Here is a 17,151-nt window from a genome sequence, read left to right as displayed (position 1 = left end):
TCATAACACAATTTGCAAAGCAAGCCATAGAATTGTGCATTTTTAATTTTTTTAAAAGATTCTATTTTTAGGGGTGCGAGCCCTGCACCAGGCTAGGCACTGACAGAGCAGAGCCTGCTTGGGATTCTCTTTCTTCCTCTCTCTCTCCCTCCCCCTTCTGCACCCTCTCTGTCTCTCTATCTCTCTCAAAATAAATACATAAACATTATAAAAGGATTTTGTTTTTAAGTAATCTCTACACCCTACATGGGGCTCAAGCTCACAACCCTGATATCTAGAGTCACACGCCCCGCTGACCAAGCCAGCAAGGTGGCCTAGAAATGTGCATTTTTTTAGATCAAGAGAGGTCTTAGGACCTTTTCTCCAACTATGACAGATTTGAGGTTTTGATGTCATTACTACTTATAGACAAAACACAGGTTTTAATCTTTCAGGGCTAGGGATAACCAAAATACACATAAAGAATTCTCTGTGTGTCTGTTTAAGAATTATGCCAGAGACCTATGCATGTATTTACCGAATCAGTCTTTAAGATTTCTGTCTCTCACCTTTACTGGGTTCTATAGTTTGTAAGAGTCATGAGCGGAATTTAGCAACACTGGAGTTATTAGGAGAAAACAGTATCAGAAGTTTTCTCCATCACAAGCTACCTCTCTGCTGTTGATTCACCAACTTTGTAACTGTTGCAGAGCGAAGCTTTCTGAACTAGTAGCCTTCTGAGCAAGGAGAGGGGCTTCCGGTGCCTGGTCCGCACTTGGGCTCTTGAGGGGATAAGGCAAGGGGAGCTAGCCTGTCCTCAGGCTCAGGGCTCAGGGCCTCTGTGCTCTTTGCCACTTCCTGGGATTTGCCAGCATAAGGGATCAATGGACACTGTGCTGAGTGCTTTTATTTAAGAAAACAAAACAGAACAAGAATCAGAGGGCATGCCTGAGCATTAAGCCCAGCCCAGTCCAGACTTCCTGAGCAATACCGGGGCCCACATGGCCCTTGAACAACTGAGGCATTTTCAGGTCAGAAGGACCAAACACATCACTCTAAGACACTGCTGTCCCTAAGGCCCCTTCATTTGTGTGCTAAGTGAGACTCAGAGTCTGTGGGTCAGACGTAAACAGAAGACCTGTATGTTACCCACCATCTCAAGCTTCCAACAGCTCCTGGGGTGGTGAGGGTTGCCTCTGAGCTCCTCCTCCGTGCCTGACAAATGCTAGATAGAAATCCTTGCACGGGCGCCAGGGGAGTTTCCGCTGTGCCGTGCTGTCATGATGTGACCTTTCTCATTTACTATTTAAAGAGTTGTGCTATGAGTAACTGTGAAAATTTACCCAGGTGCCATCTAATGGAAATCCTCAAAGGCTTCAGAAACAATGTCGTTTACGACGAGGCTATAGAATGAGGTAAAATTATCCGTATCCTGTGAATCACTGACATACCGTGTCAACTTTTCCAAGTTCCATTCCCCCCAAAATGCTTCTGTTTTCTACGTTCCTAAATGGGGGAAATTCTGCTCCCTTTTTTTCCCTTTCTTCTTAAGGCTGTTCTGGTAAATGAAACCCCCATTGGAAGTCATTCCCATGTCACAGCTTAGATGACAGAGGAGGAAGTGGAGAGTTTAAAAAAGTACACAATGTCTTTCCAACAAAGCCAAAATCCCACAAAGCCATTTTCTTCACCTGCCCTGCACAGGCCAAACTGTGCCTCTCCCATCATGAGATCACTGGTCTGCTCTCCCCAGTTTTGCACTGTTGCGATCTTAGCAGGCTGTGCCCACTGAGACTGTGTTATCGCTGGATACTGGACGATTTGTCTTCAACACACACACACACATTCTGAGTTAAGTAAGAAGATGTGTAAAATGTACATAAAGCATGTTTAAAAAGAGACTCATCTACATTTTCTTTTTTTTTTAGAGGTTTATTGATTTTGAGAGTGAGCAGGGAAGGGGCAGAGAAAGAGAGGGATAGAGAGAATCTGAAGCAGGCTCCACACTGTCAGGACAGAGCCCAATGCAGGAGTCGATCTCATGAACCGTGAGACCATGGCCTGATCCAAGATCAAGAGTCCGAGGCTTAATCTACTGAGCCACCTAGGCACCCCTACATTCTCACTTAGTGTGAGACCCCATATGGGAAGACAGTGGAATGAGTGATACGTAGCCAGAGAAACAAGAGGTGGCAGGGTGTTCATAAAAAGTGATCTGAGGGGCAGCTGGGTGGCTCAGTCAGTTGAGTGTCTGACCTTGGCTTAGGTCATGATCTCCTGGCTCTTGAGTTCCAGCCCTGAGTCGGGCTCTGTGCTGACAAATTCTGTGCTTTGGATTCTGTGTCCCCATCTCTCTCTGCCCCTCTGCCCCTCATTCTTTCTTTCTCTCTCTCTCAAGAATAAATAAACATTAAAAAAAATTTTTAAAAAAGTGATCCTAGTAGAAATAACTGCCTTGGGCAAGAGGAATTTGTACCAAGTGAATCGCATCCTTGGTGTCATAGACCCAGGTGTGGTTGCATCGTCTGTGAGGCCCGTGGTGAAGTGAAAAATGTAGGGTCCCTTGTTGGAACGTTACTAATAGTGTTAAGAAGCAGGCATGGGATACCTCTAAGCTTGAGCTCCTGTGTGACTACACAGGTGGCACCCCTATGATGTGGGCCTTGCACAGATCTCAGGCCCGGGTGGCCTGTGGGAATCTTGGGTAAGCCTGAAATGTTGCATTTGCTGGCCTCAGGCTCTTCCTATCCTGATAAAATCCCTTCGAGGTTCTGTCCCTTTAGAATCCATGACAAGACAGCCCTTGCTTGCTTTACCCAGTTTATCTTCTGCTTTTCCCTTACAGAATGTGAATATTATTAAACCAAGAATCCACTGATGATAAAGGGGGAAGGCTTCCCACATAGGGCTCTCTAGAAGATCAATCTGGACTTCTAGCTAGATGGTCTGTGGTCAAACAGAAGAGCAGGGTCATTTGGCTTCATCTTCTCCCTGTGTCCCTGATCCTGAGTCCTGAAGGATCGAGCTCTGTGTCAGGCTCTGTGGTGATAATGGAGTCTGCTTGGGATTCCGTGTGTGTGTGTATGTGTGTGTGTGTGTGTGTGTGTGTGTGTGTGTGTGTGTATGTGTGTGTCTCCCTCCCTCCTTCTCTCGCTCTGTCTTCCCCAACCCCTCTTCCCTGCTCGAACTCTGTCTGTCTCTCTCTCTTTCCAAAAAAAGAAATATAAAAATAAGACAAAAAATACATTTGATTTTGCCAACATTAACTCAGTGCTCCTCAACCATCCGGTGAGGGTAAATTTGATCATTGTCACCTTGTTGCAGTTGAGGAAACTAAGACCCATAGAGAGTGAGTGACTTGCCCAAGGGCACACCATTGGTGAGTGACAGAGCTGGGTTTCAAATCTTGGCATGCCGGCTCCAGAGTGCTAGCTCTGGAACATTTGTGTCCTGAACCAGGTAGTATCTCCCTACATCCACCAAGTCACTGGGACATGCACCAAAGCTCCCTAAACCTGTCTCCTCCTTGTACCCCAGCTCCAGCCATCTCAACAGTAATTACCGGGGGTTGACATGAGACATGCACCTCAAGTATGTTGTAAGGCACTATGTAACTATTACCAGGGCTATGACCTCTGCGCTGCTTGAAAGACTTTCCATTATTTATAGAATCGAGTCCAGATTTCTTACTCTGGCTTTCAAAGCCATCAAAAGGAAGTCAGAACAGTCCCCCCACACTGTTCCCTATTCTTCCCAGGCTTATTTCTGGCTTGATATTTTCAAGATGGCTGACTCCATAAGCCTTTCCCAGGGTCCAGCCTCTCGTGGCCTCCTCTAAGCTTCGGCAGGTAGTGCCAGTCTAGTTTGCATTGATCTGTTTGCTTTCTGACCTTGACCTCCCTCTCCGTCCTTTCCCTTTCCAGGATTAAGTAGCTCACCTTCCTAACTGGGTTATAAATTCCCTGAGGGCAGGAGCCACGTCTTAGTTCGAGTGCACATGGTACATGTCCCCAGACATAGGGGAGGCCCCTGACGCACAGGCAGCAGCTTAGCGAATTTTCCATTTGTCCCCGGGGTCTTGTCTTCATGCTGGGCACACGCTGGACCTTCAGGAGCCCTTGCAGATTTGCCTTAGATGTGCACCGCATCTGTTTGCGTGTTCAGCACACAATGAGCACTCCATAAATTGTATTTTTAGAGACAATCTGTTACCCCATAAGGACTACCAGAAATTACTCATACTCTTTGTGTAAATGGATTTATACAATTATGATGTTTAGGAGCTGAAATAAGAATGAGGGGAAGAAAATCCTGAGACTGTTTTTTTCTTTTTTTTTTAAGCTGAAAGGAACAATAGAACGTCTAGTCCAAATGTTTTCACTGGGATGTCACAGAACAGGTGTGAGTTTTGTTGAAAATAATTTGTTATTAATGATAGTTAATTTGTCAAGTTAGCAAATGATTTACTATTTTTTTTATGAATTGAAGTGGATTCCAGGTTTTCCCAGAAATAAGCTCATTTTAATTAAATTGCTTTCTTGACTGGGAAGGCTAAGTCTAACTACTTTCCCTTTCAAATGAGGAAACTGAGGCTCTGATGTGAAAGGAATTGGGCTAGTGCCACATGGTGAGGTAGCAGAGACATGGAGGCTAAATCCTACGGCTTCTGGTCCTTTGGTGAGTCGTGCTGTCACTGTCCTCAGACCTTCCTCAGTCAGCAAACCAGAAGGAATCATTGTAATTAAAGACCAAAACAAAACAGAACTCAATAAAATCCGAAGTCTTACTTGTGTGGGAAAATGTTTGTCTCCTGACCAGGCTTGGGAAAGATTTCTCTTGGACAGGCCAGGTAAGAGGATTTTGTGAAACCCTGTATTTTCTGGCCCTCTGTTGTAAATTATTTGGGGGAAATATATATTTAACTGTTTCCTCCTAAGACTTTACCTTATCTTTGTACAAATATCCATCCTTGGATATTTGATTTTGTTTTAGAAACTCAGCAACAAGTCCAATTCAAAAACAACAAACTGGGGGCACCTTGGTGGCTCAGTCACTGGAACACATAAGTCTTGATCTCAGGGTTCTAATTTTGAGCCCCACGATGAAGGTAGAGATTACTTAAAAAATAAAATCTTAAAAAAACGAAAGATGACAGCCTGGACAGGGATAACCAACATTTCCTTTTTCACAGCCTTCTGTAACATGACAGAAAACACAGGGAGGTGTAGCTGGAGTTTCCCTTCATTCACTAATGTTTTTAATAAGCCCCTCAGAAACCTCTGGAAAGCAGAGAACGTTTTTGAATGGATATTTTTCTCTTTTCCACTCGTGCAAAGCTCATGTCAGCTACATATTACAAGACTGGGGGGATGGGAGCTTTATTTCCTTGTTTCCAGTTAAAATCTATTTGACCAGATAGAGACACGTTGGCCCAGCAATAAAACATCGGCTGAGGTTTATGATCAGAAAGAGACCAAACACCACTTGTCAGCTAAGAGCTTTGCTCACTGGAATGAATCATTGAATTTCTTAAGCTCAACTGAGTTGTCCAAGGGTCCATCAGTTTCCCTGATGATAAGAAAGTTGGCAGCATTAGCTAAAAGGGTGAGAGGATGAATGACTGAATGGGAATGACTGAAAGGGCTGCCCTGTGCCCTGAAATGCGATAATAGGCTCTTCCTAGATAGATTCAGCCTTTACCTTTCTTAATTATAACACAGAATAATGAAACATATCAACCCTACAGACTACTCCCCTGCAAAACAGCTAAATGAAAAACCTGTCACCTCCCCTGCCTCATCACCCCGCCAAAAAAGCAGATGGTTGTTGTGATTTATGAAGAAATAAGAAAAGTGGTTTGAACATTTTTAAAGTCAAGCTTGAGAAGGGAAACTAACCCAAGGCAAATGGTGTGCTTGGATCGTGTCAAAATACAATCGGAGTAAAGCAATGTCCGATTTCACCAACTGAAAGGAGGAGAGGGGTAAGGGATTTCCAGGGGGCATCACCTGAATCATTGGTTTCTCATTTGTTTCATGTGTAGCCATCACTCCTGAAATGGCCTAGAATCCTAGAGTACGAAAGTTAGATATGTCCATTGAGTTCATCCCGTCCACCAGTGCCCCCAGTTGGAAAAACCAGGGCCCCAAGAGAGCTATGAATTGTTCTCTCAGCTTTCTGGCTTCATGAAGATCAGAACCCCAGATCCCAGGCCACCTCGTTATGAAACACTACCTGTGGGTTCTTATTTTGTATAAATCAGACTTCATGAGACAACCGTGTTCTGACAGAAATGTGGTTGAATATGGTCTTGAACCCAAAGAATTTCTCTCCTATCTGGAAGACTTCAGAGACAAACCAATTAAATATATGGAGCCATAGGAAGACTAAGTGATAAGCTCTGGAGGAATTCATCATTCAAGCTTGTCAGAGAGTACGTTTTTCCTTAACTCAGAATCTCCCAGTTCCAAAAGCCAGTAACAAGGCAATCTTACAGCCTAGCAGTAAGGCTACTTTTAAGTTTTTTTTTAAATGTTTTTTATTTTTGAGAGACAGTGCAAGCAGAGGCGGGTCAGAGAGAGAGGGAGACACAAAATCTGAAGGAGGCTCCAGGCTCTGAGCTAGCAGTCAGTCCAGAGCCCTACGCGGGGCTCAAAGCCACGAACCGCGAGATCACGACCTGAGCCGAAGTTGGATGCTCAACCGACTGAGCCAGCCAGGCGCCCCAGTAAGACCACTTTTAAATCTAGAATGAGATCATTGGGTTCAACAGACAGACTCAAGTATGACTTAAAATCAGGCCTGCCTGCATGTCATAAATTTTGGGTCTTGGCTGTGTGGTACCAGAGCTTCTCAGGCATCCTCATGGTGTGTGTGTGTGTGTGTGTGTGTGTGTGTGTGTGTGTGTGTGTGTGCGTGCATGTGTGTGTGCGCATGCGTGCGTGTTTGAAGATGAGTTCTGAAAATGTCCCAATTGAACATTTGTTCCAGACTTCCTAGAACAGCTAAGAGTCCATTGCAATTATGCTTTGAACTTCTATCGTCCCATTTTCAATGCTTTCTTCATTGTTCACATGAAAGCAAGAGTCTTATTCATTTATTCATTAAGGAAATATTTCCTAGAGAGTTGCGCTGTTCCAAAACACTGGGTTAGGTGTTAATGATGTGAACATGAAAGGGGCCTGAGAAGTGAGGGATGTGCCCAAGGATCATTCATTTCACCTATCCTGTCTGCCCAGCAGTCATTTGTGAGCTGGAAAGTACCTTATATTTCACGTTGCAGCCAACATTCTGTCAAGATCAAATATGTCCCCAAATGCCAGGTAACTGGATCTGACAGATAATTAGCTCAAATGTTCCTTTTTAGGATACTGTTGTTAGCAAACATAAAATAATGTTTGAAAATGAAATTAATAAAGGTGATGTATCCTAATTACAAAGTGGTTGCCCAGGGAAACGTGGATCAGGTCTATTTCCAACCCCCATTCAGGAATGACAGCAGCTATTTAGATGGTCTTTTTCCAGGATCACCAGACACATCTGACTTGCTTATGTTCTATTACTTGCATTCAGCAAGGGAGCTGGGCCTTGCTTTCATTGGCATTTCCTTTCAGCGAATCCCTTTAAAGGATCAGATAATCTCATGGATCAAGCACCATCTCTCATTCTTCAACAGAACAGTTCAAAATGAGGTAGTCTGTTTCAGCCACCTTGTGAAGTCTACATGAATGAGTCAAATATATTCTGCATGGAGCAAACTAATAATCTCAAGACGGGATCATTTGGGCTAAGTCTTCATGCTCACCCCAGGAATCTCAGGGCTTTGTTGGGTCCACTTTGTGAGTGGAGCAAACCCACAGTGTATTCTGATGTTCAGGCAAATGCAGATAGCCAAAGAAGTCACTTTGCTCTATGTACCACCACAGTTACAGTAACAAATGCATCTCGCGCTCTCTCGTTTAACTCTAGTCTCTGTGACTATAGTAATAACATCTCCATTAGTGGATTCATAATGTCCATTCCTTGGATTTGTGTGCCAATCTTATTTTATAAAATATAAATGTATTAGATTAATTATGGTATTAGAATTTTATCATGAAAAACGGTTGGTGGTGGTGTGGGTGGGCATGTGTGGTGGGAGTGTGGAGAATCGCTAGACTCTCTTTCAATTCCTAGAAAGACGTCTCTGTTTGGAGTGGTTTTTGTTATTCTTTTCACTTTTAATTTTTTACATCTGATACTAATGGACATTCACAGAAAAGTCTTAAAAAGATTTTTTAAAGCTCATTTTACCCTTAATGTGTAAAGTATAATCATATCAAGGATAGAAGACCTTAATTTGTAGACATCTGAACAGTCACATCTGAGTTCCAGTAATACTTTGTCATTAATTCTACCTAAATATTCTAAAAATTTTTCGAACTACTTCAAAATACGTTGTACTTAATTCCTCTTAAGATTATAAAGAACTTTTTTATGGAAACCAATTTGACAATAAACTATTATTAAAAAAAAAGATTGTAAAGAACTTTTCTAACTAATTCAAATGTTCGTGTTTTGTGAACATTTGTTGATTAACCGAACACTAACTATGGTATAAAACACCTGTGTAGGCAGTTCATCCAATAACACAGTATCATTTTCAATATTTCATTTTGCCTATGAACAGCCCAAACTATGGCATTCATTTTTTTGAAACAATGTCACTGTTTGGCACAGAATTCTACACAAGAGCTTGTTTTATTTTTGCCATTTATTCCAATAACTTGACAACGATTATTTGCAACTAAATCTAACAGTAGTTGCACAAGTCCTTTCAAGCTAAAATACTGCTAAAAAATTCCAACGCACATGCAATTCAATATATTTACATACTACCATAGTCATTATAAAACCCAGGACTCTAAGCACTTTATAGGATGTGAATACAGGAGTCACTCTACCCTCTAATAAAACGTGGCCCCCATCTGACAGAGGACACGCTGCTGAGAAGAGTCCCATGTCCGATCGAGTTGGGGTGCGACGGCTACTCGGATGGTTCAGGAATGCCACTGTGCCATCACAGAATCGCTAGATGGCTCAGTTCACACAGAACAGTGGCAGATTTTCAAGTCTAAGCCCTTAGCAACCAAGAGACACGTATCACAAACAGCATTGGCAACACACACTATTGTGCAGGTGGGCTCTGTTTTCAGCGAAATCGATATTGAAAATCCAAGCATACAAAACAGAGATTAGAGTGATTACTTGTATTATAAAATGGCTTTTGGCTTTATAAAAGGATTCACAAGTGTCCTCTAAGTGGCAGCTCCCCTAATGCATTTAAAATACAATTTGATTTACAAAACTTCAAGGTACACGTGACTGTTTGCACAACCATTTTGAGAAGCGAAGTGCGCGTATGTACAGTTCTTAATTTTCCCTCTCGGGACTTAGGCAGGTGTCTCATCATTGAATTGAGAAACGACACTTAAAGCCAAAATGTTACCTTTAAAGCACTGAAATGGAAAGCAAATATCGCCTCTACGAAATGGACGTGCCAGAAAATTTAAGAACATCTGTGATTTTTGTATTTACAATAGTGGGACTCATCTTTATAATGTACATCTTTAGATAGCACAAGTATGTAGCTATCCTCAGGCCAGAATGTTGCAGAAAGTCGCTTTATTTTTGCGTTTTTCCCCCTTTTTATCTGCGTGATTTTAAAGAAATGCTAATGGTGGTTATGCCGTAGCTAGTCTATTTATGACATCACTTTTATATTTCATCGCACAGGATCACCTTTAAAAATCCAACTTCTTGCATTTCATTACTGCTCCCACTGTTTACTCTAGGTGACAGTCATTCAAGTAAGATTCTTCTTTATTAGCAGTAAGCTCCCTGGGGCGGGGCGGGGGGTAGGGATCGAGGGGATGAGGCAGAGATCTGTCCACTGTATCTCTGTACCCCCTCAGTGCACAGCGTAGAGCCTGGCACCTAGGAAGCAAGCACTCAATAAATATTTATTGAACGAATGAATGAGTAAAAAAATGAGTGAATCGGGAGAACTGTCTGCAAAGCTTTCTTCACTCTAGATTCTATTCCAGTGTGTTTCTGGAATGTGTATAATCAAAATGAATTTCCAGAGTCTGAAAAACCATAGAACCTCTCTCTTGTTCCCTATACATTTTTCGTGGTAGAATCCATTAAAATACAGAGCCCTTGATGACATGGAAATATCTGGAAAAATGAAATCACCTTAGAGATCAGAGAACAAAGCAGAAGAAGTTGAAGAGTCATTTCCTTACTCACCAACTGCCGGAGGGAACTAAAAAGATACAAGGGTTGACCAAAGTCCAGAACCGAATCAGACCCTTGGCTATTGTGTCCAAACTGAGAAGTAGTACTTTTGAGTGTTTCAATACAAACAGCCACAGGTTTATTCAGAAACAGTGCAAGTAATTAAATAAGAGCTCGAGTCAAAAGAAATTACCATTCACCATTTGTAGGACCAGACACCTAGATCTGTTCCAGGCAGGGCGGGTGCAGAAGACCACATTCTGCGGGCTGAAACCATTTCGCTGTGCCGATGCTCATACCCATTACAGGTTGCACATGAAATAAAAGTGAAATAGCAAAATCCAGCTGTAGGAGATAAACAAAACTCTAAAATAAAATATGTCTGAAAGCACTTGAGTGGATAAAGCAAAATGATATAGTCAGTGGGGATGCTAATAAGTTCATAAACATCAAAGTGTCTGTGATTGCATTAGAAAAGAAAGCTATGAAGTATACGGTGTATGATGACTTTAAGTGGAATAGTCTGAACCACATTCAAATAATTTCATCTTAAAACCTAACACAAATAAAGTGAAAATCGAAGGAGCATGGGAATCTAGATGTACACCATAATTACTAAGCGAGAGGGTTTATGTATCTGACTTCTTCCAGGAGCCCTCTTTAAAATCAGGTAACTAAATGAATATCAAACTATCTCTATTTAAGATTAATGAATTGTTTTTCTATGGAAATGGAATGACTTTACTTTCGGTTGAATAAGAACAAACACGGGAGTGGAATCATGTCAGTAGTTCTAGTTAGATAGTTTAAAACTAAAAACTATCTCAACAGAGTATGTATACTAATTTGCCTTTATAATCACTTCCCAAAATACCTACGTCTGTATTGTGTATTTATCATTGCATGAAATGAGAGCACCCACAGAGGATTTTTGAAACTCATTTATATATATGGGTGATGAGTGCGTGTGCGCGCGCGCATGTGTGTGTGTGTGTGTGTGTGTGTGCATACATATGTATGTATATACATATATACACATTTCCCTCAAAGAGAAGGTGCTTGTTCCAGGAGCTATCTCCAAGTTCACTTAGCATGATACTCTCTGTCCTCTTCTATGACATGTGAAATCTCACGGCATTAACTTTCTTATAGATCATTTCAGGCCACCATTTTTTACTTTGATCTAATGGACTTGAATAGGAATTATGATCTCTAATCAAAGAGTGAACATGTTAGCTTGTCACTGTAGATATTCAGAGATTTAAGGTTGTTAAAGGCATTTTCCTTCGAGTGCCCTTTACATTTAAATATTCATAATTAACTTCTATTGTTAAACAACGATTTTGCACCAGTAGTTATCAATCCAAGTAATTTCTAATTGAAAGCCTATTGCACGAATTGTTTATAGGGATGGACACTATACTATTAGTCATTTTAAAGCTTTAAAAGTAAGTTATGAGAATCCACTTCAATCTGCACATGATAATAAAGGATTATTATGTGCAGTAACCTATTTATGAAAAGGAAACAGTGTGCTTCTTTCAGACGCCATCAATTGCTTTAATAAGGAATTGAAAAGCTGGACTACTTTATATGCAGATCACCATCCCAGTTGCATAAGGATTTACAATAGACAAAACAAAACTATTTTTTGTTGTAAAGAAGGGCTGTTTGTTTAAATCACACCATAATGTTTGCATCTAAAAATTCTTTACAGGCTAATAAGGCTTCATAAATGTTGTATAGACTCGATTAGTTAAAAATCATTTTAATGCTAAGACCAAAACGAAAGGCTTGCTTGAGCTGATGAGGAAAGATTCAAGTAACCCATGCCTGAAGAAGGCAGGGGAAAAAAGATCCTGACTTTTTTGGTTTAGGTCCTTTTGAATTGATTCGGAGATGCAAATAGGACATGATCTGATAGCACCCCATTAATGCTTCAATAAATGTAAGAGGAAAATGCTGCTTTCTCTGAAAATGTGAAAATTGAGGATTCTGAGTGTAATCATTCACCCTAAAAGAAATAGAAAGTAATGTATACATTTGTCTCTGCTGCCTTCAATTTGCAGAGAACTTACTTGGGATGTTTTAATCTCACCTTGGAAGTCTTCCTTCCTTCAAGGTATTTAATGGCTCATATGTCTTTATTAAATGAGGTGTGTGGCGGCCTCTACTGGTGTGTGTTTATAGAAAATGTTTCAATAGGCAGAAAAAATATTAATTTCAATTAAAAAGTTAGAAATACAGACTCGTTCCTTTAAATATATAAAAATATCTAATTTAATGCAGAAAAAATATATTACAAGTTGTGTAATGCACTCTTAATTAGGAAAATAATCTAAAACACTGACCATGTTAGTGTAAAATCATGATTTACGGAAGGGCATTAATTGTTCAATTCACTCTGATATTGGGTTAAATATATTTTATTAATGAATTACTAATCCCGACTGAGGCAGTCTGACCTCTAGTCCACTGTTAAATTCCCTTAGTTGACTTAAATAAAATCACTTAGAACAAACCCAGAAGAAAGGAAATATTTTTACAGTTAAATCTCTAAAGTCCTACAACTAGAATCATTTGATGACAGGCTGGTTTCTACAACTCAAGCAAACTGTACGTTGACTTAATATAGCTGACATTTTGATCTATTTTACAGTGTTTTTAATTTCAAAAATACAACACATTAAAATTTTTTCAATTTATCAAAGCTAAAAGCAACATTTAAGTAATGTACTTAAAGTGCAAAGGCACTTTAACACAAAGAAGTGATGCCTAGCGGCTATACTTGGTAACTGAAGACAGAAATACCGTATATCATTATTTACAAAAGAATTTATAGTCTCAAAAGATCTTTGGAGATCTTCTACAATATAGGCTAAATATCCATTTGTAATGTGAAAAGTTTGCTTACTCTTTCTTCACTCACTACAATCTCCTCTTCCCATTCCCACACACTGGAAAAATAAAGGAAGAAAAAAAGAAACAAAACCATGAAACAAAATATATGGAAAAAAATGCACTGTAGAAAACATTCATGTTCGACGATGATTCCTAAGGAGAGAAGGGGAAGAAAGGTGGGGAAGGGGAGTGAGAGAGAAATAATTTAAAGGAAACTTGGAAAAGCAGTATCATTGCTTCACCCCATCCCCCAGACATTTTCAAAGTCCCCCATTGATGCTGAGAAAGGGAGAACACAAACACAAAAGCCAATGTCGTGGCATCCTCTGATGCCATAGGGTTGTAAATGGTTTCCCTTCACAGCTGACTGATTGCAGTTTGTTTTTCCAGAACTTCGAGGTAGTCTGGTTCTGACTGCGGCTTAGCTTGCAGTAAAGGGTGGTCAGGTTTGGACTGCCCCACAAAGCATTTCCTGGGAGTTCCATACAAAACGGTTTTATTGATTCTGTCTTGGTTTTGGCGTCGAGATTCATACGAAGGGGCGAACTGCCTTTTAGGTAAGGTACAAAAGTTATAGTGGGCTAACCCTGCACTCGGAAGTTCCTTGACTCGCTCCGCAATGTTCTGGTACAGCAGCTCAGGCTGTCTTGGGGTGGCTTGCTTTTCCAGCAGCTCGGTGGCACTTATAGTGTAAGCCAGCGTGGCTGGCCCTTCCTTCTTCTCCTCCAGGTTGCCATAGCTGAACTCTTGCAGGTTTCGGTAATAGGCTACCGGGTCTCCTTCCTTCTGCATGTAGATTGGGTTCTGGCACATCTGACCCACTGGTGGGGGGATGTAGTTGTAGACATGGCCGTCCGTTTTATCCTGAGGCTCAGTATTGTAAGACCCGTACTGTAGTTGGAAAGAGCTCACATCTAGGCTGTTGGCACTCCTCGGAACGCTTGGCACCCCCTTTCTGCGTTTCAGGACGAAGACGAACAAGCCAGCTCCGAAGCAGACAGACAAGATAAAGACCACCAGCAATCCTAAAATTAAGACGGACAGGGGAACCTCAGTGTGTAGTTCAGGGTAGGAACTGGGAGCCACGCTAAGCGACCGAGGAGTGTCTGTGTTGTGATTCATTGACAAAATGGTTCCATCTGACAAGTTCGGACTGTCCGGGCAAATGGCTTCCCGCCCCAGAAATTTCAGTATCTCCCCTGCATGCTTAGCGGGGGATTCACAGGTCACCTCGTTGATGATAACAGGGGAGTTGGCATGCTCTGTCCAGTCCTTGAGCCCCATGATGTCACAGGTGCAGTCCCACGGGTTCTCTTGCAGATCGATCTGAATGAACGCTGGGAGCTGATCCAGAACCCCTTTCACGGGCAGGTGGGAAAAGTGGTTGTTTCTCAGATTCAGCCTGGTGAGGGCCGTGCCCCCGAATATGTTGTCAGGTAAGGACCGCAGCAGGTTGTTGTTCAGAAACAGTAGCTGTAGGTTAATCAGAGCATCGAAGGTCAGCGGTTTGATTTCCTTAATGACATTATACTCTAAATAGAGGTACTGTAAGCTCTGCAGTCCGTGAAACATGGCAGGATACAGCACTTCCAGGTAATTGCCGTTCAGATAGAGTCTGCGTAAGCTGGTCAGATTTGTGAAGGCACCCTCCTGAATGACTGCAATCCTGTTGTTTCCTAAGTGCAACAGATCCAAAGAACTGTATTCTAAGAGGTCGTTCTTATAGACAGTTTGAAGATAGTTCCCTGTCAGGTAGAGTTTCTTTGGACTGGTAGGTTTGGGCTGCAAGTCGGAGATGTTTGTGAATTTCCTTTCTTGGCAATTGACATTGAGGCCATTGTCGGAGCTCTGAGAGGTACAGACACAGCTACTGGGGCAGGTGAGGGGCACAGGGGACTTGGTCTGGTACACCATGATCGGTCCAAAGCTCTGCCTGTCCTTCGACACAGTGACCCGGGGAGTTGGGCGATTTCTCATTTTGGGCGGTCGGCTGGCTTTTGGAGCCCTTGTTGGGTTGAGAGCAGGATTCACTGTAGGTGACAGCCTTTGGACGTGAGTGTCAGCGTGGCCGCCCCTCTGCCCGGTGTCACCAGTACTCTTTCGGGGACAGAGGTCTTGCCTGGTCAGTTGGGTCACATCTTTCCCATGCAGTCTAAAGGGAGTCTCGCAGACGATCTCCCCCACAAAGACCGTTATGGTGTCCAGCCAGGCCTTGAGGGGAAGTAAGTCGCAAGTGCAATTCCACGGGTTCTCCTCCAGCTGGATCTCCATGATCCCTCCGATATGCTCGAGGACACCCGCAAATGGCATCACTTTCAGCCTGTTCCCTCTCAGGTCTAAGTGGGTCAGCAGGACGAAGCGGAACACATTGCTGGGCAGCGACAGCAGGAGGTTGTCATTCAGGATGAGCACTTTGAGCTTATTCAGTTTGCTGAACGCCCCTGCCTCGATGGCGCTGATGTAATTGTAGTCGGCCTGGAGGTACTCGAGGCTCTCCAGGCCCAGGAAGGTGTCCTCCCTCAGCACCTCGAGCTTGTTGTTGTTGAGGTGCAGTCTCTTGAGGGTTTTCAGGCCGCTGAACGCCCCGGTCCGGATCTCCTGCAGCCCGTTGTTGCCCAGGTGGAGAGTCACGGCGTTGGAGTAATTGACGAACTCGTTAGGGTACAGCCTGGTCAGGAGGTTTCCATTGAGGAAAAGCTGATAGATGCGATACTGGGGGGGCTGGAGTAGGCTGACAGTTGTAAATCCTTTGTTTTCGCAGTTAATATTCAGCACGTTCTCCTTCTCTTCGCACAGACAGCGGATCTTGCAAATGTCTTTGGCAGTTTTGCGGCTCTCCGCGTGTAAGATCCCGGCCACGGTTAACACACTGAGGAACCAAACGCCGCTCAGCATCTTTAGGCACCGTCGGTGTCAGTTCAGGTACCTACAGGCAAACCTTGGGGAAGGGTGCCGAGAGAGCAGGATGCGGGGGAGAAAGAAACAAGGAAGCCCGATTAAAATGGCAAAGCAGGGGGGCGGAGGGGGAGGCAGGGACGACGCGGGGAGTGGGCAACACGGCAGAATGAAATCACTGCGTTTCTCGAAGCGGTCTTTCCCCTCCTCGCCCCCGCCCCCAGCCCACCCACACACGGGTCCCGGAACACACATGCTTGCACCTGATTTCCCGGCGGGTCGCAGCCAGCCGCGGAGTCATTAGTAATCGAGTTGTCCTACTAAATCCAGCCCATCTCCTCCTCCCCCGGGAGTATCTTGAAGAGATCTCGGGCGGCTCGCCCGTTTTAGGCTCGCGGCAGAAATTGCTTTACTTTTTTTTTTTTTAACTGCGCAAAAAGGGGGTGGGAAAATCAGGGGACTGGCGGTGGGGGAAGGGGAGAGGATGGAAGCCCAAAGGCAGCGCGGGGTGGGGGTTACTCACACATCAGGAGAAGACGGGACCCCTCTCTTCTGCAGTCCACCAGTAGTTGGGCATCTTCGGAAAGAGAAGAAGAGCAAGGTAAAAGAAGACACCGCTGACGGGGGGATGCCCTGCTTTCCGCCGGTGGACTTAACGTGCCCGGGGGCGGGAGAGGGGGTGCACGCAGAAATCCGAAATCCGGCAGGCCGCAAGGGAGGCGAGGAGGGCCCGAGCGGCGGGAGGCTTAGCCGACGGCGACCCGGGGGTGCGGTTGCGCAGGGAGCTCGGGGAGCCGGCCAGCCCGGGCGGCGGCGACGGAGGCGACGGCCGAGCCTGGGCGCGCGCTTCCAAAGCGCTGGCGGCGGCAGCAGTGCGCCCAGCAGTTTGAATTTGAGAGGTTTTGCAGGCTCCCCCGGACAGGGCTGGGGTGACGTCACGCGGGGAGGGGGCAGGCAGCGGATCGAGGGCGCGCGGTGGGGGAGGGAGGGGCAGATGCCTCCCTTCGCCGCGAGTGGCTCCGCGAGGCTCGAATCTGAGCTGCGTCAGTGGATTCGGAACTACTCCACCTCCGGCCCGGCGGGCGGCGAGAGGCTGGC

General features: G+C 43.9%; 1 protein-coding gene across 1 annotated transcript; it reads right to left on the bottom strand.

The window, feature by feature from the left end:
* Positions 1-12,665: 12,665 nt before the first annotated feature.
* On the bottom strand, positions 12,666-16,879 carry SLITRK2 (SLIT and NTRK like family member 2). Its single transcript, XM_029930067.1, has 2 exons — positions 16,577-16,879; positions 12,666-16,096 (listed from the first exon to the last, which is right to left on the bottom strand). The coding sequence occupies exon 2, from the start codon at positions 16,051-16,053 to the stop codon at positions 13,516-13,518; it is 2,538 nt and encodes an 845-aa protein (XP_029785927.1). The 5' UTR covers positions 16,054-16,096; positions 16,577-16,879; the 3' UTR covers positions 12,666-13,515.
* Between the last annotated feature and the right edge of the window lie 272 nt (positions 16,880-17,151).

The sequence above is a fragment of the Suricata suricatta genome, chromosome X, assembly GCF_006229205.1.
Source record: "Suricata suricatta isolate VVHF042 chromosome X, meerkat_22Aug2017_6uvM2_HiC, whole genome shotgun sequence".
NCBI lineage: Eukaryota > Metazoa > Chordata > Mammalia > Carnivora > Herpestidae > Suricata > Suricata suricatta.
This window is presented reverse-complemented; position numbering and strand designations above follow the sequence as displayed.